Below are 26,621 nucleotides of genomic sequence, written 5' to 3' on the forward strand. Positions count from 1 at the left end.
TTTTACGTGTCATTGCACGAAAATAAACATGGGTTTTGGTCTGACATATTTTGCAGCCATTACAAATTTTGCGTGTGCTTCTTGTTGTGCCGTTGCACCAAGAAGAAAATTCTGCAATTCGTGCACAGTGCAAGGGTTTTGCAAAAGCAAGAGAATCCCCCTAATATATACATAAATTGTATGAAACACCAAATTTTCCTCAAACCTTCATTTAAGTTAAAAACAAGTTCAAAAATTTGTAAATTTATATTCAATTATAACTTATATAATATATGTACAATAAAAACTATTAAAATAAGCTTACATATTACAAAGGCTTACAAAGTTAAGGAACCTTGTTTTTCATTACATGTGGAACACAAACGCATCTAGCTGTGTTTGACAATTACATAGTCTTTTAGGGTGAAAAAGTTTTAAATGCACCGTTTTTGCTTCTATAGTAAGTTATCACTTATAAATATATATATTTCACAAAATTATAACAGTAACTCTGCTTACTGCTTCCAAATTATATTTATAAACTGATTTTTATTTATGTTTAATTTTGATGGAATCCTTAAGCTAACCGATTTTTGCGATGTTATTATTGTGAATGACACCGAAAATTAAGTTGCTTTCATCAGCTGTTGATTTTGTAAATTCAATCACATTTCGGTCATACCAGTTTAAAACGTAATATTTTTTTTGTATTTACACAATAAACTATTATTTCTTTTTCTAAGTTTTTTTCTACCCATAATGCTATAATGCGAATTGGTCGCAAGCAAAAACAAAAAAGGATTAGGCGAAGGGGCACCAAACGTAATAATAATAAAAGCATTGGTGCTACTGTTGTCACAGCTAACGATCCCAATGCACCTATTTTGACCAAACAGAAGCGTAAACGAAATAGAGGGAAAGCGCGCAAAAAGTTCCAGCGATTGTCAGCAAAAGAAAATCTAGCAACTCAAAAATTATTAACACAAAGATTGAACAACGGACAATCAGATTCAAAAGACAGTGGTCCCAGTAATTCACAAATAGTTAGTGCAATGGTAAGTGAGGTACAATATAATCATAACCATGGCTAGAGCTGTGCGTGTAATATTTCAAAACGTAACTTTATATCGTTTTGGTATTATGAACTATTTGCATTGACAATATCGGCGCGTGCGTAGTTAAAATAGTCACAAAAGTGTGGTTCCATGTCCTTCAGTGGTTACGGGGTTTACCCAGAATTGCCAACTTATATTTAATTTGGGCCTTTATCTGTTATGAGTTACTTTTAATGTTATGCCTATTTAATAATTCTTGTTAAAGTTATGTTTGTTAATCTTTATAGCTTTTGTAATAATCGTAGAACAACCCTACCTTTGGATTTTTTTTAATAATTTATTTTAAGACACCTGTTATTATAACATATTATAACGGTTAACAAGCCCATCCTGTTCGAAATCGCCACCCTTTTACCCAGCCTGCCCATACCTACAAGTATGAATTGTCAAAAGTAAGACTGAAAAAAATCGTTTACTCAGGTTGAATCATCAATATTAGCGACAAGGAAAATTGTCTTCCGCGTAAATTAAAGATTAATTTCGCTTGTGATAGTGTATTCTTGTAAATTAAACAAATCTTTATACGAAATTATTAAAACTGTGTGAACTTAAATAAGAGTAAATGGAAGAATTGTGGCATAAAGCGTGCAATCACTTCGCTGTCCCTGAGGATGTGGCCAAAAGCTGGTACACACGCATATATCAGCGACTTAATGAAAGCCATTCTAAACGTTACTATCATAATTGGAATGAAATGATGCAGCATAAACGCGAACACTTGCTGCATTGTAAGCCTGCCTTGGTTTTGGCCGCATTTTTCCAATATTACTCATATGATGGCATTCAGCCTTGTGCTAAAGAAAATTGTGCAGCATTTGAAGAATTTTGTTGCGATGCATCGTTGGATGATGTAAGTATTCAACTATTCCATTTGTAAACTTTAGCAGTTATTTTTCTTTCTTTTAGCAAGAGTCCAAAAACTCAATATTAAAACTTTTGGGCGACAAATCTGTGGAAAATGAACTAGAAACCACCTTTGAAGACGACGCTAACTTTCTGCAGGATTTGGATTTGGTCATATTAGCGTAAATATAATAATATTAACTATTTATAGATTAAAACATGTTTCAAATTCATATATTGTTTTTTAAATTTGTAGTGCCAGTAGTGAGAACTATAAACGTTACTGCCAATTACTGCGTAACGAATATGAGCATATGAGCGACGTGGATTATAAAAATATGCGTTTGAAGGTAATTTAAATATAATCCTAATAAATGTAATTGTAACGTCATTTTCAAATTTTGGCCTTTAGGTGCTGCAAACATTACTAAGCATACCAAATATTTTTTCAACAACGGAATTTCAAACACGCTATGAAGCTGCAGCTCGTGCTAATATGAAAGATGAAATAAGCACCCTTAAAGTATAATCGTTTATAAAATTGTCGGTTTTAGTGATTTAATTTCCGGAAAATTCGACTTTCAGATCTGTACGTAATATTTGATGAATTTCGAAATTAGAAATGTGTAAACGCGTTGGCTTTATTATTTCATGATATATTAGACAGATACTATATGAAAAACATGTATAGCTAAAATCAAAAAATTTTAGAAGTTGCAACTCAATCAAATGACAGTTAACTGGAGAATTCCAAACAGTACTTACACGTACATATATATTTCAGATACATATAAGTATGTACATAGCTAGTAGTTAGGTTGCGTTCGCGGACATGATAATTTCGTATGTGTTGTTAAAATGTTGTATTATTAAACGCAGGTAAATCTCAACGGTGTCAAATCGAAAAAGTTAAGAGAAAATATTAAACCCACCTAGTATGTGTAATCCGGCTTAGTATTCAACAAACAACCGCTGCACCGCAAATGCACAAATGTTTACCAATTAAATATTTATGAAATTCTAATGTTGCCTATTTTCTCTGTATTCATTGTATGTAATATAAATGAAAATAAATTAGAAACAATGTGTTTTATTAAATTAACAGCCTGTTCTTTAGATAGATTAAAACAAGAAACTTAAAATATATGAGTGAAGGTAAAAGAGATGTATAATGTTTTCTATGCATTTTATTTTTGCCTTCGCTCATAATTTTGGGACTGGCATTATTCTGTCAAAGAACACGCATATAATTATGTAACTACATGGATGGAGACCACGCAGGTAAGTATAAGAAACAACAAGCTAAGTAGTAAGCTATAAAACTGGTATAAAATATTCAAGGTCACGGGGTTGAGCTCTCTTCTATTATCAAAGTAATTGCATATGACAATAATACGAGAAAATACGTTAATTTCGTTTGCCCGGTAGCTAGAATACCCTTCACAGGCATATTTCTTATAATATAAAAGGGTATATCTTGATTTTGATCGTCCAGTTTCTATGGCAGCTATGTGCTATATTAGTTCGTTATGAACATTTTCTTCGTATTTCGTGATAATATCCTCAAATGAAAAAGTTTCCATACATACAGTGGATTTTGATCGCTCAACTATTTCTTCGGACAAAATACCGTTGCCTCCTTCTGTGTGTTATGTGTTCTGTTATTTGTTCATGGCAAAAGTAATATACATTGTGCAGGGTATAACAAAGTTATCAAAAATAATTCAATAGAAGAGAGTATACAACTACCGTCTTAAGGTGATTATACCAGTTGTTTATTCGATCCGCCACGCGCCAAAGTTTGGCGAAGTGAAGAAATTTAGTATAAACTTGGAATTCATTTGGCATTGCAAATGTTAGCTTGTTGTTTTTGCAGGTAAGTCCAACTTATTAATAATTCCGGTGCGCTTAATTTTACATTTTTCAAATTGCAAATTTGGCAACGGATCTTTTAATTTTTATTTTTTGTTCATTTTCTATATTCATGCATTTCCAAAGACTCAAGCAGACGAGACGCCCACAACTAGCACTAAACGCAAAAGCGGTAGCTTCAACAAATTTCGCGATAATACGGTACATATAAAACAGGGAATATTTTTCTAATAAATTGTAAATTTTTTAATACACAGAAGCGCCGTTTACAGTTACGAAATAAGCGACTGAACCGAAGCACAACTAGCAGAGATTTAACGAGTGCCAGCCAGAGAGTTACCAAAAAGCTTCTGCGTACCATCAGACGACGTCAGTTACAAAATCAAAATAAATCAAAATTACAACGTAGTTTGAGAACTAAACTGAATATGGCTAATAAATGCGCCGCTCCAACGTCCACCTTGCACAATTTAAGTCTGGAAGAAGGCGAAATAATCTCGGATGACGAGATTAACAATGTCAATTTAACTGCGAACACGTCCACGGATAATGATGATGACTGCATATGTGTTGAGCCACAAATCGAACAAATCATCATTGACGACGATCTGCCCAACACATCGCGTTCGAAAGCAAAAAATAACAATTCTTCCGGCTATGTTTCCATAATACAGCGTATAAATGGGCGCGGCACTCAAGACGCCGGCAAGTTACTCACTTCAACGCCTTGCGGCGGCGCAGCATCACGAAATTCTTCACAAAAGAGTGTAGAAGATTTCACTGATTTAACTACCATGTTCTACGAAGATGTCTCTAGAATTAATACTCTAGACAGTATTAGATCGGAGGACACTTTCTCGAATTATACGCAGCAGTCGAGAGTAGTTGGGAATCCAAAGTCGAACTCGAGAAACCGTAGAAGAAATAAAAAGAAAAATCACACGGTTACATCGAAAGATGTCATAGTTCTGGATGACACCGTTAATGATTCCACGCTGAGACCTGCCTCAAATGCAGTAAATAGCAAAAATCAAGATGTGGAGATGGATGATTCCGTGATTTTCATCAGCGAAACCACCCGAAAATCAAAAAGCTCCTCGTCTGCATTAGACTTTGTGCCACTCAGTAGTGAAGATGTACCAAATGTAAGCGAAATCAATGCACAAATTTATACACCTGCACTTATTTTGAATTTTTGAAATTTTGAATTTCTATCATAATAATTTGCAGCCTATTGTAGTTCCGGTGAGTCCGCCACGCACGCCGAGAAGAGCGGCTGTGAACAGTGGCCTCTTTACAACCAGCGAGAAAAAGGCATTGCTGGCCTACAATAACAACACATACAATCCAAATGCTGATGATCCAAAAGCGTCAGCGCAACAATCCCAGAAACGCTTAATACTCATCGATGGCTGTAATGTTGCATTTAAGTAAGTTTCTATCATTTATGAATTTTTATTACATACATATGTATATATACACGGATGTAATTATGAAATACTTTTAGTTTAATGATTCAGAATTAAAACTTCGGAAAATGACTTTAAAGGTAATAAGTTTCCGTCAGAAAAATCATTTACTGAAAGCTTTGTGGGTCTCTATGATAGCGTTGACCCTAACGGTATACTACAAATTTTGTAGGTTTTATTTTTTTATACCCTAAATAGGGTATATTAAATTTGCCTCAAAGTTTGTAGAAAAGGTGAAAAAACGGATACGTTTGAAATGTATATATGTAACAATGTAGCCGTACCCTACTGTCTGTCTGTATATATATTTCTCTCCAAAAAACTGCTCATTGTCGGAACCGCCGATATCGAGCCACTGTAGCATGCTAAGCAAAATGATATGGGAATGCTCCAAGGAGCATCAAGAGGTCCTTCCTCAACTACGTCGACGACGTAAAACAATACGCCGACCTGACTTCGGACGCAACTAACTTCCGACATGCACTGTTCGCCATTCACAGTGGAGCCATTAACACTTTCATTGACTCCCTCTCAGTGAATAGCGTACTTGGAGTCAAACCACCTCCCATTGCAGACGAAAAGCTCGAGTTGCTGCGAGAAACGAGACTGACCCTTGCACAGCTTCGTTCTGGATAATGTAGCAGGTTAAATTCCTATTTATCCTGAATATACCCCGACATAGCTAAATTATGTCCTGCATGCAATGAGTCTCCGCATGACACTGGCCACCTCTTTGCATGCTCCACTAACCCCACTCATCTGACACCCCTCTCCCTTTGGTCCGACCCCGTCGAAACAGCACGTTTCTTGGGCCCAACGTTGGATGACGTCGGTGACAACTTAGGTAATCCTTACTATCCTAACAGGGATTAGGTACCCTTTGCAACAACAACAACCGATCGATAGATTTCTTGTATGGAATTTTTTTAACTTGCTACTTACCGGTCCAAACGGATTTAGATCGCCAAAATGACAGCCCCTGGCCGAATAAAATCCGGGTTAATTCCGTTATCGCAAAACCGGGGAATTTATTTTACTTATCATTGTCACTTAAAACATTTTTAACACCAAATTTTTACTAACGACATATAATTATTTTTTTTTAACCAACAAAAATAAAAAATTAATTTAAAACCTCCATTGCAGCCACGCCCTTAACAGAGAATTTTCAGTAAAGGGTTTGAAAATTTGTATTGATTACTTTGAAAAAATGGGTCATGAAGTCAAGGCGGTTGTACCGCAATTTCGTATGCACAAATGTTCCGACTCCGCCGCCATGTTCGAATTGCACGGATTGGGCAAAATTGTGGTTACACCATGTAAAAATTTACCAGGGAAATTCACCATTAGTTATGACGATCGGTAAGTACAGAAAGTAGCGATGAAAAGAAAACGAAAGAGCTAATTTCCTCCGCTTGCAGTTTTGTCTTGCAGCTCGCTGCTGAAATGGATGCGGCGATTGTCTCCAATGACAACTACCGAGATCTTATAAACGAAAATGCCGCATTTAAAAAACTGATTGAGAATCGCGTTATCGGCTTTACCTGGTGCAATGACTTATTTATGGTTGCCAAAGACCCGTACGGCAAGTGGGGACCCTCATTGCAAACCATTTTGAATAGAACTTAAACCAAATACTTTAAGTGTGTAATTTTGTACTTTAGTCTTAGAAGGATTATTACTTACATATTTCTATATCTATATAATTTTTCAATTGCGGCCAAGTCGGCTTGTTGTATATATTAAACATCTCTTTTTTATATTTACGTGTATTAACTTGTAGTTTGTAAAGAGAAAACAAAAGAAAAAATGGATATAAGCATTGATTTGAATACTTCATTTATTTTTTAATATTTATTAATTAAGATTAATTTTGTTAATGAAAAATGAAATAAAAGAATTATTTATCTGCTTTCATAGACAATAAGCGTAAAGAACGTCGCCTTTTCACATCCCGTTTGCCACAACTTTTCAGTGACCCTGTAGACTTTTTGTTGACCTCTTTCGGTAATTTTGTGTTTTTGTCATCGCTTTGCTCCTTGGTAGCTTTTAGCAGTTCCTTCGAATGGTTCTCGATTAGTTCCACAACTTCGATGTATGGTTCAATAAGAACACAGTCTTCTTCGTTTTTACGATGTGGTTTTTTATTGTATTTTCGTTGTGTTGTTTCTTTGCTGTTGTCTTTTAATTGCTTAGTGCTCTTTGGTTTTGGCATATTATATGGCCCAATTATTGAATTACCGTAATTATTGATATGTATGTATGTCGCCGATTTTTCAAATTCTATTTTACATAAAGAGTACAGAAAAAAATTGATGATTTTTGACAAAGAAAAGAAAGCAGTTTCGCATCGCATATGTTTATATATATATATGTATGTATATTTTGGTAAAGTGTGCAGTATATAGCATTAGTTTTATATGCATGTACGAATTGCTAGTGGTGGATCACTTGTGTAATAACTCCTTATTCAGTAGAATTGTACAACCATACCGTTAGTGATCCCATAGTATGTATGTATGTACATATATAATTTTTATTACTGCAGCGGCTGCTTTGGTGTTACGTTGGCTGTGTTGAGCACAACACTGCCTGTGGGTGCGGCATCGTTTGTATTGCGTCTCAAGTCGGTATGACTTTGGCCAATATCAGAGACACACGTTTCGATTGTTGTTGTGGAAGCAGTCATAGCATTAGCACCAGCTAAGGCACCTTCCTCCATCTGACGCAACTGTTGCTTTGCGTCGAGGTAATTTGCCATAGCGGACTCATATGTTGGCGGATTGTCGATACTGGGCGCTGTGTTTCCTGCGCAGTCTCCGTTGGCCGGTGGGTTGCATGGATTACCACTGCCTTGGGCACGTAGACGAGCTGCGTCGATAAAGCAAAGGTAAAAAAATTAATTAATTAATTAATTAAAAATATATTTAACTGTTTTGCTGAGTTTCTTATAAGATTAAGCTTGTACAAAGTGGGACTACAATAAGAGCCGACAATTTTTTTTTTTATATTTCTCAGCAATGAAATTTAAATCCACAAATATCGTGTTGAGTAATTGAAGTTTAAAAGTCTTAGCACCAGTGAAGTTTATCCATATATATTCCACATTTAAATGGAATGCTAGAGTACGTAGTTTGAAGTATCCGTACAAGCTAGTTCCACCGACCAATGTAAGATTCGGAGGTGCTGTTCTAACGAACCTCACTCAATAAATACCAGTGGTGTGACTAACGTATACCGCTCCAGATACCAAAATGGCAAAATATTGTCTACATTTCGGCGCAAAGACAGAACGACTTGATTTATGAAAAACTACTCGTGCTTTTGGGTATGACTCACTAATGATCATTAGTTAAAAACAGCTATTTAATGGAAATGTGTTTGTTTTCGTTTAACCCAAATAACCCAGCGCATTAAAATTCATGCGGTTCAGTACCTGTTGAACTGCAGTACACAAAGCGACCTTAACAAAAAAAGAAAACAAAGCTAACTTCGGCTATATCGAAGTTATTATACCCTTCACAAATACAAAATATTGCTTACAAGAACTTTGATCGGTCGGTTTATATGGGAGTTATGTGCTATATAGACTCGACCACTACAATTCTTCGGAGATTGAATCGTTCTACTTCTTTATTAACGTAGACGCCGCCTACGCGCTTGTAACCGAGATTGTAACGTTGCCTTGAGCAACACTTCATGACAAATTTTGGAAAGATATCTCATCAAAAAGAAAAGTTCGTTCAGTTTGTATGGCAGCTATAAGCTATAGTAAACGGATATCGGCGTTTCCAACAAATAAGCAGTTTCCTGGTGAGAAAAGTACGTGTGCAAAATTTCAGTTCAATATATCAAACACTTGGGACCTAGTTCGCGTACATACAGACAGATATACATACATATATGGCTAAATCAACTCAGATCGCTGATCGTGATATGGTTTCCACCAAATTTTCCTTTTGGCTGCTACAAACTTCGTGGCAAACTTAACCCTACCCAGGGTATAAATATCTGACGAGCGTAAAGGTATTCAAATAATACATAGAAATATACGAGTAAAACAAAAATAAAAAGAAAACAAATATGCAGACCGGAGTAAGAGCATAGAAAAACTCGCAATAGCGCAGCCAAAACACACACAGGGAGGTGCGGCGTCCAACCTCTCAACGAGAGCCAAACCGATAAGCATTATGAGCCAGTCAGTCGGGTGTTGTTGCTCACGGTAAACGCATGTGTTGAATGGCTGTGATAAGGTCAAAGTCGATGCTGTTGTCGTCATCGTTCTACTGCCATCGTCGTCATCAATAAACGGTATGAATTAAACCAGTGTCAAAAGTCATGCAAACGACGGAGTTGTAGCATTACGCGGCGTGCTTATTCATTTATTTAACGGCGCTTCACTGCCACGGATTTTGTGTTGCAATTGATAGATTCTAACGATTTCACAAAAATTGGCAAGACTACATAATACTATGTAAGTGAAATTCGCACCGCTTCCACCAAACGGGTGTACATATGTATGTTTGTATGTTTTTGTGCGCGAGTACTCGTCGGTTTGTGTGATTTAGAAAACGCAATCTAAATTATTTATTGTTTATGTAACCACGTCACACTGCCTCAGCAACGCATACTACTTCTACTGGCATTACCATGCCGCAGTTATTGAACGTTAAGCGATATTGCTGCTGGTTGTTATTGTTTTTACTGCCCTGGCATTGTGGCTTGGCATTGGTGGAGTGAAAGTCACGAAAAACAAACAATCAGCGGTGAGACAGCGTGCACCATTCTCTGCAGTTACTCTTTGCGTTCCTCATGAGCGCTGCGTGAATATTTATTTTTTTATTTTCTATTTCTGTAATGCGCGATCAGCTGTTTGGCTCGGCGCCTAAATATATACAAACACATTCGCGCAAGCAAATACATATTTATTAACGCCAATGCTTGTGCGATTGTAATGTATTGCTACAATTGTGTAAATGGGTATTTTTATGTTTCTCTAATTCTGCTTTTTTTTGCCGTCCAGTTTCTTATCAGACCAGACTTGCCTGATAACACATGGCAAATGCTCAAAGTAGTAATGATGATTGATTAAAGTGACATTAAATCACAAGATTTTAACATTTGCGTCTTTCAATTGAACACATAGTTATTTATAAAGAAAGTTATTTGAGTTACGCGCACAAAGCAATCAAGAAATTATGTCAGATCCAAAATTTGGTCATACTATTTCGAAGATGAAAGAAAATAATGTAATTTACGATTACTTCAAAAAACTTGAGTGAAAAAGAGTGAGAGCGAGAGCGTAGTACAGACGAAATCAAATATTACTCAGAGCATTATAATTAGTTATTAAAAACATATAAATATTCGGTGTGTTTGCAGCAGTTTTTAGATCCTTAAAAAGGCCGAGAAAGACCGAAAATCGTTTTTACCATTTTCCGCGCATAGTAATATACATATGTACATATGTACAAGAAAGTATCGGAAATTTATAAATAAAACGAACATTTTTCAAAGAAACATCCATTTGAAGCGATGCACATGTGCCAACGCTTCTTCCAATCGTCAAAACATTTTTTATAGGCACTTTCCGGGATGGCCTTCAGCTCTAGCGTCGAATTAGTTTTGATGTCTTCAATTGAGTCGAAGCGGGTTCCCTGAAGTGAATATTTCAGTGTGGTGAAAGGTGAATACGGTGCTTGCTCAATGATATTTATTGAATGTTTGGCCAAAATTTAACACAAATACGTTGATTTAAATTTTAAAATTCGACAAACACTACTGAGGTCGACTGACATAAACAGCTGTTGTAAACACACTGGTTACAGATCGCGCTAATTTTTGGCTCATAATTAAGGACAGTTGTACTAACTTAAGAAAATAAATTTACCTGTCTTTCATATAAGCGGGAGATGAGAGGGGAAATGAAGAATTCCCGATACTTTCTTGACAGTGTGTATATACATATGTATTTACATATTTTTATATCATCAGAAAATAGAGATTTCATCAAATATAAAAACTACGGACTATTTTTTTAAACTGAAATTTTTACTTAAGAATTTTTGATTCAAAATTAGATTTTTTTTTTTGATTTTAAGTCGAAAGAGGGTTTCTTCCATAATATTTTAAATTAAAAATACGGTATGTTTGGGACATAAGAAGGTAAGTTTCCTTCTAATTTCGTGAAAGAAAATGGTTTGTGCAAGATAAAGAAACCAAAGTCTTAGATATTTCAATGTTTCACATCATTTTTGAGGTTATGTGAATATACATATCTCGGATAAAAAAGTTATACATCTTTCCATTACCCACAACATAGCCATATAACTATAGGAGTCGTAGTTTTGCTGGAAATCGAGATAAACAATGCCCTTAAAAATTTCACCACCACCCTCCTCTACCTCTTCACGACCAGAGATCGCACGTAAATTATTTTTCCTGTAATGTTTGTTATTTTAGTTTTCGTTTCCGAAGAGTTTCAATCTTCTATGAATATCTTTCTTTTTTGTCACTTTTATATCTGCACTAGTCTCTTTGTATTTGTGAAGGATATAATAGCTTCGGTATCGAAGTTAACGTCTATTCTTGATTTTTTAGATTCTATAAAATTCCAATAAGCAAACAAAAATCCGCCAAGTTTTCAGAGTGGCTTCAAATTTAATATTTATAAGTGAGCATTTTTTAGGTAAAAAATTGGTTAAACTTGTTTAATTGATTTATAAGGTTTAACTCAACCTCAAAGTCACTCTATCTACTTTTTATAGTCAGTTGATTGTCAGTGAAAGAAATATGAATTGTTATGCAGACTTTCGGCGTAATGTCTTGAAATTAGAGTAGTTAAACCGAAAATTTTTATTCGTACATTTAAACACTTGTGCATAAAAAAATAAAATTCTACGAGTATCGGTGGAGAACGTATTTTTAGCATATTTAATGCCCTGTCACAACACCTTATTAAAATCACATCACAAATCTCTATGTGTGGCACTCACACCTCTTTTATCTCTGCGCAATATTTGCTGAACACATCACATTGATTATCTTCTATGTATTTACAGCTTCCTCACTTATCTTCCCTGGTACGCTAAAAATCTGTTGCTTTTCGCCAGCTGAGTAAACAGAAACGAGTCAACAGTGTGCCATAAATGTTCCGACGTGTCCTTTCGTACAGCATAATTGGCGCCGGCGTCGTTAGCACCGGTCTCAGCCTACACACCAACGACTATGATGTCAATTCGTTGGGTATTGTGCGTCTCAGCCGTTCGGCAATCACCGTTTTCGATGTGGCGCTCACCTACAAACGTGAACTCTACTATAGGGAGTGGGACAAAAGTACGCCCGAATACAAAGCGGAAAAGAGTCGTGTACATAAGATAGCCGCAGAAAAGCTGCTCGATCTCATTTGCGTCAATAAGGGTGTTTACATAAAGACCGGTCAACATATTGGTGCACTAGAGTACTTATTACCCAAAGAATTCGTGCAAACCATGAAGGTACTACACTCGAATGCGCCACAAAATCCCGTCGAAGATCTGTATAAAGTCATACGGCAGGATTTGAAACGTAACCCTGAGGACATTTTTGCAACATTCGAGACGACACCGCTTGGTACCGCCTCACTAGCGCAGGTTCACAAAGCGACTTTAAAGACGGGCGAGGTGGTCGCTGTCAAAGTACAACATCCTTATGTGAAGGGTAACTCACGTGTGGACATGAAAACAATGGAGGTTTTAGTGAAACTTATGGGGCTGGTTTTTCCTGACTTCAAGGTGCAATGGTTGGTCGATGAGTCCAAAAAGAATCTGCCTATCGAATTGGATTTCCTAAATGAGGGCAAAAATGCCGAAAAAGTTGCCAAACAATTCCAGAAATATTCATGGTTGCGCGTACCGAAAATTTACTGGGAACTAAGCTCACCGCGTATACTAGTCATGGAGTATCTCGAAGGTGGACAAGTCAACGATCTCGATTATATTAAAAAGCATAAAATCGATCCATTCACTGTGTCCAATAAAATCGGCCAACTTTATTCGGAGATGATCTTCACAACAGGTTTCGTGCACAGTGATCCACATCCTGGCAATATACTGGTGCATAAAAGTCCAAAGGGGCAAGTAGAAATCGTATTATTAGACCATGGGCTCTATGCAAATCTAACGGACAGATTTCGTTATGAGTACTCCAAACTTTGGCTTAGCATTCTGAATGTGGATCGCAAGGCGATGCGTGTTCATAGTCAGAACTTGGGCATCAAAGGTGACTTGTATGGATTGTTTGCGTGTATGGTAACGGGTCGTCCTTGGGAGACGCTTATTCAGGGCATCAACAAAGTCAAATACTCCAAAGAAGAGGTTGGTAGTTGCATTAGTTAGCTTTCTTTAAATATATAATAATTTCTATAACTTCGTTATCACACAGAAAGCTACGCTACAAAACAATACCTCACTCGTGTTACCGCATATTTCCGATGTGCTGGAGCAAGTCGATCGTCAGATGTTGCTCATACTGAAAACCAACGACCTGATACGCGGCATTGAGGCTACGCTTCGCACACAAAACCGCATGACCGCCTTCTGGGTAATGTCCAAATGCTGTGTACATTCGACGTTCAACGAACAGAGGTCGCTTAACACAGCGCGCTGGACCGCTCTGCGGTTGGCGGTGCGTGAGAAATGGGAGATATTCAAATTAAACATCTACTATGTGTATTTGGGTGTCGTGAATTTCGGTTTCTTGGCGGCGTTAAAACAGATTTTATAGAGTTACGGGTAACTAAGTAACTATGGCTTAGCAAATGAAGATCAAATATTTCAAGTTGTTTCGTAATTGCTTTTAAAGTTTATATATGTATAAGTAAATTATGGTTGTATGCGTGTACATATGTATGAATTGTGTTGATTTATTTTTTAACTTAAAAATAGCCATTTTTCGATGTGAAACTTTTTGCAACTAAACGACAAGGTAACTGCAGCGTACAAAACAATTTAAGTTATTACATAAGCTAACATCCAGCGAGTAATCTAATAAATTATAACAACAATAAAATGTATGAATTTCTATATTGATAAATAAGCGAGTAACCGCACTTTATTTTTGGAAATTTTTTGATTATAAATAATTGCTTGATTTCCTTGTAAATACAGGTAATAATAGTTCGCCGTTATGTGGGTGGTAACGTTTTCCAGAATGTGTGAAAAGTGCTTAGTATATTGCAAAAATTACCACATATTTAATGCCTGAATATAAAATTGTTGGTGCTTGTGGATCATTTATGAATCGTCGTATAGAGGAAAATTTAATTTGTTTAAAGTGCTAGATGCTCTTTTTGAGCTCGTATTTCCTATGGCTCAATAAACTGAAATTGCTAACTTACAGAAAATCTTATTGAGTTTAAGCTGGAACACTTGTTTACTATAATCTACCATTTAGTATTCTATTCCTTGGGAATATCAATCTAGCACAAATCCAAAAGGAAGCAATGCTTTGCAAACATTCAAGTATTCATTACAGAAATTGTATTTTGATCTGTTAACTTGTCCTATATATTAGCTATGTATATACTATTGTGATCCGATCTCAACAATATGCTTAGCAGTTGAAGCGTCGACTTAAATATTCATGCCAATTTCGTGATAATATCTCTTTCAAAAAAGTTTTCCATATAAAAACTGGATTTTATTCGATTAGTTTGTATGACAGTTATATGCTATAGTGGAAGAATACTGGAACACGAAAGTGGAACATAGCGAAACTAAATACTTCGAAATTAATCGCCGCAATAGACAACCAGAGAGTTGAAGAGGGATGCGAGATGCATTTGCAGGCAGAAAAAGAGAGAGGCCGAAATGCGTGAGTATGAAGAGCTTGACAAGCTGGCCGACAGGGCTAACAAAAGGTTTCAAGACCGGTGCATACTCTTGTAGAACCCCCAGAGATGATCTGGTAACCGATGCTCAGAGCATACTCAAATTATGGAGGGAACACTTCTGCAGTCTGCTGAATAGCATTGCAAGCATAACGCCAAGAGAAGGCGAACTTGATTCTCCAATCGATGACCGTGGAGCAGATGTTCCCTTGCCAGACCAAGAAGAAGTTCGAAGAGCAATCACCCGTCTGAAGAACAACAAAGCGGCGGAGACCGATGGATTACCGGCAGAGCTATTCAAACACGGCGACGAAGAACTGATAAGGAGCATGCATCAACTTCTTTGTAAAATATGGTCGGACGAAAGCATGCTCCACGATTGGATTTTAAGTGTGCTCCGCCCAATCCACAAAAAAGGAGACCACACAATCAGCGCCAACTACCGTGGGATAAGTCTTCTAAATATTAGATATGTTCGATCGATCGGTATTGTGTGAAAGATTAAAGCCCACCGTCAACAAATTGATTGGATATTATTAGTGTGGCTTTAGATTTGGAATATCAACAGCTGACCAGATATTCACCATGCGCCAAATCTTGGAAAAGACCCGTGAGAAGGGAATCGCCTTTATGCCGTGATGTTTGAATTTGGTATCCCCGCAAAACTAATACGGCTGTGTAAACTGACGTTGAGCAATACCAAGAGGTCCGTCAGGATCGAGAAAGACTTCTCCGAGCTGTTCGATACCAAACGAGGTTTCAGACAAGGCTACTCCTTTTCGTGCGACTTCTTCAATCTGCAGCTGGAGAAAATAATTCGAGCTGCAGATCTTAATCGAGCAGGTACAATCTTTTAAAAGAGTGTACAACTGCTGGCGTATGCCGATGATATTGATATCATCGGCCTCAACACCCGCGCCTTTAGTTCTGCTTTCTCCAGACTGGACAAGGAAGCAAAGCAAATGGGTCTGGCAGTGAACGAGGGCAAGACGAAATATCTCCTGTCATCAAACAAACAGTCGCCACACTCGCGACTTGGCCCTTACGTCACTGTTGACAGCCATAACTTTGAAGTTGTAGATAGTTTCGTATATTTGGGAACCTTGCCAACAGGTGCTATTTCGGACTGAGTAGGCAATTGAGAAGTAAAGTCCTCTCTCGACGAACAAAAACCAAACTCTACAAGTCACTCATAATTCCCGTCCTGCTATATGGTGCAGAGGCTTGGACGATGACAACAACTGATGAATTTACGTTGAGAGTTTTCGAGAGAAAAGTTCTACGAAAGATTTACGGGTTGTCCGCGGCGAATATCGCATTCGATGGAACGATGAGCTGTATGAGATATATGACGACATTGACATAGTTCAGCGAATTAAAAGATAGCGGCTACACTGGCTAGGTCATGTTGACCGAATGGACGAAAACATTCCAGCTCTGAAAGTATTCGACGCAGTACCCGCCGGGGGAAGGAAAGGAAGAGGAAGACCTCCACTCCGTTGGAAGGACCAATGGAAAAGGGCCTGGCTTCGCTTGGAATTTCCAATTGGCGACTCCTTGCGAAAAGATGAAACGACTGGCACGCTGTTGTCAGTGGCGTAGCTACAACTTCGGGCGTCCGGAGCCAAGGATGTTCTGCCGCCCCCCCTTATCTACCTACATACCTACAAGTTTCATGAGGTGGTTCGAACAAAAGTTAATTACATATTACAAAATATCTTCGATATTAAGTATATAAAATTTAGGAACTAGAAGCCACGCAAATTCTGAAGTTCCAAAATTCTCACAATATGGTTTTTGAGGAAATTGATAGTAAATTTACAATCTTATTATAAGCCATAGAAAAAACCCATTTTCGCCCTATATCTTGTACACTTTTGACACAATTTGCAGGAATTTTTGCCCGAATTGCAGTTTTAAAATACCATTTTTGTAAATTTGTAGAAATAAAAGTATTTGTTAGAAAATTATAGAACTAACCAGAGACTCATACAATGACAAACTCGTCGAAATTAAAGAAAAATGCCAGCAACTTGCCGAATCCTATCCAGATGACTTGGATAACGAGGATTTATCCAGTGACATCCAAGACGTCCTACTTTTATTAAAGAGAGCGAAGAAAAACAAAGAACAAATTGGATTTTCGCCAGAAAAAGTTTTATTATACATTTCTTCAATGGGACTGGAGGCCTACAAGGCGTTAGCGACGGCTTTAAGAATACTACTTACTATACCTGTATCAGTTGCATCTTGTGAAAGATCTTTAAGCAAACTTAAATTGATCAAATCTTACTTGAGATCGACCATGAGTCAGAGTAGACTGTCCAATCTTGCGATTCTCTCAATAGAATGTGAAACTACTTCAACTTTAAATTACAATGATATGATATGTGATTTTGCAGCGATCAAAGCTAGAAAAGTGCATATTTAAGTTCTATCATTAATCTAAGCCAAAAGATATAAGACTAATTCAAAGACTGAAGAGTATTCGAGTAAAAATTAATTTGCTGATTCTACATGAGATCCAGACGCAGAGAGGGCGCATCCCGAGAAGCCGAGCATATAAAACAGCAGAAAAGAAGCTGAAGCACGCCATCGATGATAGCAAAAAGAAAAAAATCGGGGGGACTACTCGAGAATATTAAAAAAAAGCCCCTGGGGACTTAAGTACGAAATAGTAATAAAGAAACTCGGTGCTCGAGCAAAGCCACTTGACTTAACCGTTGCCAAAATGAATCACATCATAAACGCAGTTTTCTCCACACACGAAAAAAGGGCTAGTGATCCAGAACACACTCTAAGATTTCCGCAAATCCCTCAGTTTACCCTCGTATAGCTGCAACCAGCCACTGAAAAGCTCAAGGCCAACAAATCACCCGACCCGGACGGGATCGCAACAGAAATCCTGAAAATAATAGCTGCAGAGCGACCGGCAGTACTAATGAATATATACAACACCTGCCTGCGAAGCCCAGACCTGTGGAACATCTGCTATGGCTATACTAATACTAAAACTCGAAATACCAGACGTAGCGTATTTAATTGACTACGCGGACAACATTGCAGAAGTAATTACAGCACGAAACACATAAGAAGCGTGAAGAAAGCTTAAAGTGATACCGACACAAGCATGTCTCGAACAACTACTAATATTCTTAGGACAAAAAAGCATAAACTACGTAGGCGTAAGACTCGAACCCAGACTATTCCTCTGGGTATATACATATATATGTATTCACACTTCCACTTCCACCATTAAGGCTGCTAACATAAGTTGCTATAATCACCAAAAGAAAGTGTGATAAACTACGAAGAAAAGTGTGGTAATGTGATCGCTTGAGAAAAAGTTATTATGATGATGATGAACCACACTAGAAGGTCTAGAAGTATTAGAAGTGCAATTCCTTATGATGGTTGATTCAATTTCTGCTGATACTTCATATTATCACCTTAAGATAGATGTAAGTAAACGCTGTTGTGGGGATTATTGAATTTTTCAGTCATGTAGACTACAGTCTAGCAATAGACGGCACCTTTTGTAGGTTTGACACATTTTCCGACACATCGTGCTGTTTCGACAAATTGGCTTCGATTATAGTAAGGAGTGTGGAAAGAGTTAGGAGACAGTCGAACGAATGTGTTTTTAGACGTATGATTTTCGGAGTCGGTTTTTTTGGAAACTGTTACTTATACCCAGTTTGGTTTGTCATTTCGTAACTAGCAGACTTACTCCGGAATAACGTTTGCAAATTGTTAAAATTTATTAACAAAATAATGGTTTGGTTCACATGCCGAGATGGAGCCGTGCCTACCCATTTTATGGAAGGTTTTTAGGATTTTTTATTTTGGTTTGCGGGCTTATAAATACACAACTAGTGTAAGGATTGAATTCGAAGAACCATCGAGCGGGTAAAACGTTTGGTGAATAGACCCAAAACTATATGCCCACCGATCTCGATTTTCTCAAGAAAAAATCGAAAAATTTCAGTCTTGAAACTCACGTTTGGTTGAATGGGTTCGTTAATAAAATAATTCTTGCATTTGCAGAGATGATAATTAGCATGCCATTGTTGAGGCGTCATCACGTCCTCAAAAATTCACTGTTAGGTGTGCTCTCTGGGCAGAGGAAATCATTGACCTTCAAAAATATAGCCGGTCTTAACGTTAACGTCAATGGGGAACGCCATAGAGCCATGATTAATAAGGTTTTGGTGCTTGAATCGGAGAATGTTAATGGCGACGACCTTTGGTTCCAAAATACTAGCACTACATACCATACAACCATTGAAATAATCAATTTATTGAAAGAGACTTATACGGCCCCACTGCATGACTATTTTTTGTCGGTTTATCTGAATTTGTTTAGCTACGTAGGTAAGATCGAGTTGATTCAACAACTTATTACTTGGAAGAGAATATTCGAAAAGTTATTGCTAACATATGGCCGCAATTGCTCCAGCAAAAGCGGTGCTGGAATTTGAATTACTGGTCCCGAAACGTTCAGAATGCTGGAAAGAGCATTCGGTGATAATTATTTGTCGCGAGCAAGCGCTCAAATCCGACTAACAAGATGTCATGAAACGTATTTTTACTGGCGATAAGTTTTGGATTTATGCTTACGGCCCGGAAATAGACGATCAATTAAATATAGTGGCAAAGGTGAACCGAAGTCGAAAAAACACGTGAAAACAGGTCAAAATATTGACAGTTTTCTTCGTTAACGAGGTGTTGTGCATTCAGAACTCCTTCCGACCGGCCAAACTGTCAACAAGGCATACTATATGAGTATTATGCGTCGTTTACGCTAAGCTTTTTGTAAAAAGATCACGGAATTATGGGTCGACAACTCTTGGTTTTCGCACCACGATAATGCACCGTCGCATACTGAATTGATTCTTCGAGAGTTTTTCGCAAAATTTTCAATCAATATCGTGCTGCAATCACCGTATTCGCCAAATTTAGCTCCGTGTGACTTCTGCCTATTCTGCTGCGGGGAAACCGTTTTGAGTTAATTGAACACATTAAACGTGATTTGCTACGCGCATTAAAGGCTATTCCGGAAATTGACTTTAACAGCTATTTCGAAGATTAGAAAAACGATGGTACCATGGTACAAGTGTATTGGGACCAAGTGTATTGGGACCAAGGAAGATTATTTTGGAGAATAAATTAAAAATATAATACATAATATATTTGGCTATATCAACAGATATACGTATACTATTACAAAAGTAGGTACATAAGTAAAAAATAATAAAAAAAAAATTTAAATCTCTGCATAACATCCCTTAACGGGATATGTTCAGTTACCTCTTTGCTTTTGTGCCGCTAAACGTTTAGCACGTAGACGGGCAGCCTTCTTGGTATAACGGTATGCATATGCGTGATAAGAAAAGTAAAATAGAATTAGCACAGATCAAAGTTAATGCAAACAATACAGGGTTTGTCCGGAAAGTAATAGGACTGAGTCGATTTAAAAAAAAATTATAGAACTAATCGTTACAATTCTTTAAAAACTTTCAAAATAGACTCCTTCTGCGTCGATGCAGCACTGCCAGCGCGAATTCCAAGTATTGAAGGCGTCAAAGAAGGCATTCTCTGGAAAAGCCTTGAGAGCCGAGAGGCATGCTGCTTGGATCACCTCTATCGCCTCAAAATGCTTGCATTTCATCGGCCTTTTCAGGAAAGGAAACAAAAAAAGTCCGGGGGGACACATCTGGGATTTAGGGCGGCTGCGGAAGCGTTGGGATACCGGCCTTGGTTAGGTAGCTGTTCACAACAACAGCGGTGTAAGCCGGAACGTTGTCATGGTGCAACTTCCAATCGGCTGCGAAGTCTTGGTAAGCCTGCTTGATCATACGAAACGTCTCTGTCGCGGATTTACCGAGTTTCACACAGAATTTGACCGCGTAACTCTGCTCTAACGAACGCTGTATTTTTGGCTTGCACCACTCACAGAAACATGTCGCGCGAAAATGTTTGTCCCGACTTTCCAGATGCTCGCAGACAACTGACTAGCCACTCATTCGTTAGCTAGGAGCGCCCTCTACCAAATCCAGTTGCGGGGAAGAAAATCAGTCCTATTACTTTCCGGACAAACCCTGTATACCAAAAAACATACATTTTTATATATGTATGTGTGTATTTACGTACATAAACCGATCCAATGGCAAACAGAAGGAAAACCATTATATATAAATAAAATAATTCATCCCAGTACCAATAATCGCCATAGGTAATAATGGTCGGGTCGGTTGGAAATTGAATTTGGCAACACGGCAATGTAAATGAATAATTAAAGCCGGTATTATTAAACGGATCGGAGCTTTTGTTCACGGTGACATTCTGTAAATGTGTGGCGATAGTCGTTGCGATGGTTGTACCGACAGTTGTACCGACCGTGGTAATGTTTGCCGACATTGCGGACTATTTTGAAGGATACAAACGTTGCGATTCAAAGTTAATGTTCAACTAACGTTTGAATTCAATCGAAATTGTCACACAAGTTTTGGATTTTTTCATTTGGCCTCATGGCTTTCACTATGTTTGTTTGTATTTGTGTACGCCAACGGTAATTCATGTCGTTTTCGATAAATTTCGGGAAATATTTGCGAATTTTATCTAAGGTATAGGATTTTCTCCGTTGAAATAATGACAAATGACTTGATAAGATACCGTTATAAACTTGCTTACATGTATTTTTAGGTAGTTTGACACTTATTTCAATTTGTAGTAGCCAATATTTATTTTTAATAGCATTTTGTGCAGATTGAACAATAATGGCACGGAATTTTTGTTTTGCCGTATTTGTATAATTATAATTATACCCTGAACAGGATATATTAAGTTTGACACGAAGTTTATAACACTCAGAAGACCGTATAAAATATGTATATAAATGATAAGCATGACGAGCTGAGCCGATTTAGCCATGTCCGTCTGTATACTTATATAGCTGAGTTTTTGAGATATCAATCTGAAAATTTGTTTTTCGTTTTTTTCTCTCCAAGAACCTGCTCACTTACCGGAACCGCCGATATCGGCCCTCTATAACATATAGTTGCCATGCAAACCGATCAAACTCAGGTCTTTGCTTTAGACAAGACAAGATCCCCGACGAAATTGCATATAGTACCTTATTAGCTGATATACAAACTCATCGATCAAAATCAAGTACTTGTAAGGAAAACTTGAAGCTGTAAGGGGTATCAAAGCTTCGAGGCAACCGAAGTTAACGTTTTTCTTGTTTTAAATACAAACAAGATAAAAAACGGAATTCATATAATACCAAGGATCCAGACACGTGGCTAAGGTATACAATAAATATTACTGTAATAAACTATTGAATATTATTTATTAAGATGAAAAAGTTATTGTCGGTATAAGGATCCAAGGGATTAAGACTTGAACTTGAGGTCTAAATTTGAAAATGATTGATACAAATTTATATTCATGGCAAAATAAAACTTTAAATTTAAATCGCAAATGGACATTATTTGACTTTGAAACATTTCTCCATTAAATTCCTTATTCTAGGTGTTTTTTTCGGTGAACTTTTTGTTGACCAAATGTAATTTCTAGAAAAGAGCAAAACAGCACCAGCTTTTCGTTGGCGTTTAAAGTTTACATTGTTCTGTGCAATCTTTAGTGAGAATATTGTTATGTGTAAATATCCTATAAGATATTATCCTATTTTAAGTCGGATCAAAATGTACGCTCTCTTTTACAAATTAAATACCAACATCGCCTTCCAACGACCAGAATACTATAATGTCTCCCAAACGGAGATCACAACAACTAAATATATCCTTCTTTATCTGACAAAGAGGTGGTTTACAACAAAAAAACAAAAAAAAAAAATAATATTTACACATAGTATGCACGGAGAGCCAAGCAGCATTGAATTCACTTAAGTTTCTAAAAGCTTCATCGAAGATAGTGAAGTAGTGCCCTGATTTATTAGTGGATCCAACATCCTATTTCACGATAAACCTGCACTGGGTTCCTGACAACTGTGAAGCAGATGTTTTGGCCAGAACACACAATCCTATATTTGGACTTCGATAAAGAGGGAATAATAATCGATTAAGATGTTATAAATATAGCTGAGTATCAGTGGAAACAGGTCCAGCACAAGGACACAATAAAATGAGGGGATTTTACCCCAGATGGTTCTGAAAGGGGTCCGTAAAGTATGTATGCGTGTCGACAGAAATCCACCTTAGCTACCTACCTACTAGATTTCAAACCAATAATGGAGTCTAAAATGACATAAGATAATTTAAGAAGTTTCTCTTAACCTCTAAAAAAGCAAAAAACAATAGAGAATAGAATTTTTAGTCAAATATGAAAGTGTGCACAGTGTAGATCAACAACGAAAAATCAGTATGGCACTCTCGCTAGTTCCTTTTATATGCCGTAGCGGATTAAACTCTTATTTATCCAGACTTGACCACGATATAGCCAACATATCTTATATTAGACCTATGTTTCACGTAAATCCTCTCATGACATTAACTGTCTTGCATGTTCCTACAAACCAACTCATGTAACTTATTTTCCCAATGGTTTTTGGCTCCATCGAAACAGTTTTTAGCACATGGCTGGCAATACTTAGAACACTTTCCAAATAATAAAGATTTGATAACAGTTGCTTAGGAGTGCAGAATGAAATAACTTTCGAAATTTCAAACAATATTCCATGTTCCAGTTATACGAGTACCTAAGAACACGGAAGCAAATCTGTGAGATATATAGGTTCTATTATGATTTATGTTTTATCGAAGTAATTTATAATTAGACCCATTGAAACTTAAAAAAAGCATCACGAACTGCTTGAACTAGCTAGATATAAAAAGGAGTTGCTCAAGTTTTATTGGAGCAATAGACAACTTGTTTGAAGGACTACGAATATACATATGCTGTGAACGGCTGAACAACTGCTTCCATTACCTATATTTTAGTCACCGGCGATACGACATGTCGAAATAAAAAATAGCTACAGCCCCTTGATAACATGAAGAAAATATTGAAGTTTCCAAGAAACAAAAGGATCAAGCCCGAGTATATTAAAACAAGAAAAAACGTAACTTCGGTCTGTTTGTAAGGTATGTTGTAGAGATCCGATCTGAACAATTCGTTCTGATATTATGACATTGCTTTTGAGAATAATCCTATCTTTTCTAATAATCAAATAAGAAAGTTTTCCCTACAAGGTCTTGATTCTAATTGTTCAGATGGGATGGCAACTACAAGTACAGGGTGGTTCAAAACTAATCCTTCTATCAGTAGATGCTATAAATTTTGCAATTGACCTCTAATTATGTTTTGACATTTGTGTAGTAAACACATGCGAAATACACTTAAATAAACAATGGTACACTACCCTGCGTGCCAGAACCGATATGCTGAAGGATGCATTTCCCGGGCGCCTAATCTCCCTTTTTGGCGATTTGCACTGGACAGCAAGATCGCCTGATTTGACCGCTCCAGACTTCTTTTTGTGGGGCTTTTTGAAGTCGCGGGTTTATGTCAACAAGCCTCAGACTCTTGCAGCTCTTAAAGACAATATCCGTCAAGAATGTGAGGACCTATCGCCGGAAGTTCTGGCCAAAGTGATGGAAAATGCCATAAAAAAGGCGCAAATGGCAATCAACTGTGGCGGCGGCCATTTACAAGATATCAAATTCTCGACTTGATCTAAAAAAATTTAAAAGACCAAATAAAAAAAATCCACAAGCAGAATCAAAGTTTTTTCATTTTTTAAAAAAGTTTTTCATTTTCCAAAAAACATTTTAAAAAAGTTTTTCATTTCGTGAGAAAACGACGTGAAAAAAATTTGGTCGATATCTCCATTATTTCGCGTATATACAAACGAACGAACAGACGGACATGGCTAAATCGACTCAGCTCATCATATACTTTATAGGGTCTCTGACGTTTCCTTCTACTTCGTGGGAAACTTAAGATACCCTCTCTAAAGTTTAAAAAATAACGATTTAAGTATCTAATATGAATATTTACCTGGTTGCAATAGTCTATATGCTTTTCGTTGAGCTTTAATTATCATCTTCAATAAAGTTAAAGGGATTTTTTTCATTAATAGCACAATCAATCATAACTAAACTTTTTTTAGTACAATACCTTCACGAACAGTATACATAATCCCACTAGAAGAACAAAGAGCACGACCAGATAATGATAAAGCCCAAACCAATTACAACAATGGAAGTCGGATTGAGTTTGCGTCGTTGTCGTATTGTTTAATAGATCATTTACTGGCGTGGTGCTTTCGAAATTATTCAACATCGCAAAACCGTTAAATACGATTATGAGCAAAAAGATATATGAAGACTAAACAGTATATAAGAATAGTTTTTAATTAAAAAATTTGGATGCGTTTTGACTCTAAAATTAAACAAACAATTTATAACAACTCTCTATTAGTTTATGGCTGCTCCTAGTTATTCGCCAACCGTTCGTTGTACACAAATTTCACAACTGTAATTTATTCCACGAAAACGCTACACGCTCAACGGTGTCGTAGAGTGAGGAAATTACTTTCAAATTAAATTCAATAATACTGTGAGTCAACTATTAGATATTAATTAAGCTCCTTCCTATATTGTTTTTGTTGTGTGAATTGTTTATCATTAAAATTAAGGGTAAAAGTACGAAGGAAGATAAGATACAGAACATGCTTCGAATAGGCTTTATTTAAGGGGGTGTATAAGTAAAATAATCTTTTCGTACAACAAAAAAAAACAACAATGAAGAATGGTTTACTTCGGCTGGATTAGAACTGTAGCAGAATACCATTTACAAATAAAGAAGTTTCCACACAATAACTTAACATTGAACGGATCAGTTTGTATGCCATGATACAGTGAAATTCCTCATAACCGGACACCCACCGTCGCAATGTTTTTGTCCGGCTAAAGGATATATAAAAGCTCCATATATGGGGACGTGACAAAAACGAGTGTCAGAAGCTGCAATTCAGACATTTCCATGGAGCTAATAAATGCGTGCCAATGTCAGCCGGGACGCCGCTAACCAGCCGGCATCAGCGCAAGATATTTTCTTTACTGTGATCATTTTACGTTTGTTCTTTAAAAAAACTGCCTCAAAACTCGAAAAATTTATAATAATTAAAAACAAGTATAACCGAACATTTCATACTCTTGCAATTTGCAGGGATTAAACCCAGGGAAATACCTTCAGGTACATATATGTATAAGGCTTGTTAGTTATATGGGGTCTACGGCAAGTTTTCACCCGATTTTAGCACAAGGATGCACCGTTATTAGAAAAACAAGATCTCTCAATTTTATTAAGCTAACTCATATATTGACCGACTGGGTCCACATATTCATTTCCTAGGAGCTTGAACAGTTTTTCTTGCATTTAACAAATTCTTAGTAATAAGGTGGTACACATTAAAGGCAAAATTCGAGCAAAGTTGTTTCCTAATAT

At 36.9% G+C, this 26,621-nt stretch overlaps 4 protein-coding genes across 6 annotated transcripts; 3 read left to right on the plus strand and 1 right to left on the minus strand.

Moving 5' to 3' along the window:
• Positions 1-629: 629 nt before the first annotated feature.
• Positions 630-7,112, plus strand: LOC126757457 (NEDD4-binding protein 1). Its single transcript, XM_050471383.1, has 6 exons — positions 630-1,034; positions 3,936-4,010; positions 4,067-4,954; positions 5,040-5,239; positions 6,425-6,640; positions 6,700-7,112. Exons 1-6 carry the CDS (start codon positions 747-749, stop codon positions 6,905-6,907), a joined length of 1,875 nt encoding a protein of 624 aa, XP_050327340.1. The 5' UTR covers positions 630-746; the 3' UTR covers positions 6,908-7,112.
• LOC126757460 (uncharacterized) lies at positions 1,059-2,846 on the plus strand. Its single transcript, XM_050471389.1, has 4 exons — positions 1,059-1,944; positions 2,001-2,119; positions 2,194-2,287; positions 2,350-2,846. The coding sequence occupies exons 1-4, from the start codon at positions 1,657-1,659 to the stop codon at positions 2,464-2,466; spliced, it is 618 nt and encodes a 205-aa protein (XP_050327346.1). The 5' UTR covers positions 1,059-1,656; the 3' UTR covers positions 2,467-2,846.
• Positions 7,113-7,637: 525 nt separating the features above from the next.
• LOC126757459 (uncharacterized) lies at positions 7,638-25,645 on the minus strand. Of its 2 annotated transcripts, none has more exons than XM_050471388.1 (3): positions 25,290-25,645; positions 25,170-25,215; positions 7,638-8,149 (listed from the first exon to the last, which is right to left on the minus strand). In XM_050471388.1, exons 1-3 carry the CDS (start codon positions 25,452-25,454, stop codon positions 7,818-7,820), a joined length of 543 nt encoding a protein of 180 aa, XP_050327345.1. In that variant the 5' UTR covers positions 25,455-25,645; the 3' UTR covers positions 7,638-7,817. The 2 variants fall into 2 exon arrangements, with proteins under 2 accessions (XP_050327345.1, XP_050327344.1); XM_050471387.1 differs by lacking the exons at positions 25,170-25,215; positions 25,290-25,645 and adding exons at positions 20,457-20,502; positions 21,300-21,617.
• LOC126757458 (aarF domain-containing kinase 1) lies at positions 9,490-14,357 on the plus strand. 2 transcript variants are annotated; one of them, XM_050471385.1, is made up of 3 exons: positions 9,490-9,589; positions 12,340-13,632; positions 13,700-14,357. In XM_050471385.1, the coding sequence occupies exons 2-3, from the start codon at positions 12,427-12,429 to the stop codon at positions 14,039-14,041; spliced, it is 1,548 nt and encodes a 515-aa protein (XP_050327342.1). In that variant the 5' UTR covers positions 9,490-9,589; positions 12,340-12,426; the 3' UTR covers positions 14,042-14,357. The 2 variants fall into 2 exon arrangements, with proteins under 2 accessions (XP_050327342.1, XP_050327341.1); XM_050471384.1 differs by having other exon boundaries at positions 9,571-9,752.
• Positions 25,646-26,621: the final 976 nt, after the last annotated feature.

This window comes from Bactrocera neohumeralis, chromosome 4 (assembly GCF_024586455.1).
Source record: "Bactrocera neohumeralis isolate Rockhampton chromosome 4, APGP_CSIRO_Bneo_wtdbg2-racon-allhic-juicebox.fasta_v2, whole genome shotgun sequence".
NCBI classification, from domain to species: domain Eukaryota; kingdom Metazoa; phylum Arthropoda; class Insecta; order Diptera; family Tephritidae; genus Bactrocera; species Bactrocera neohumeralis.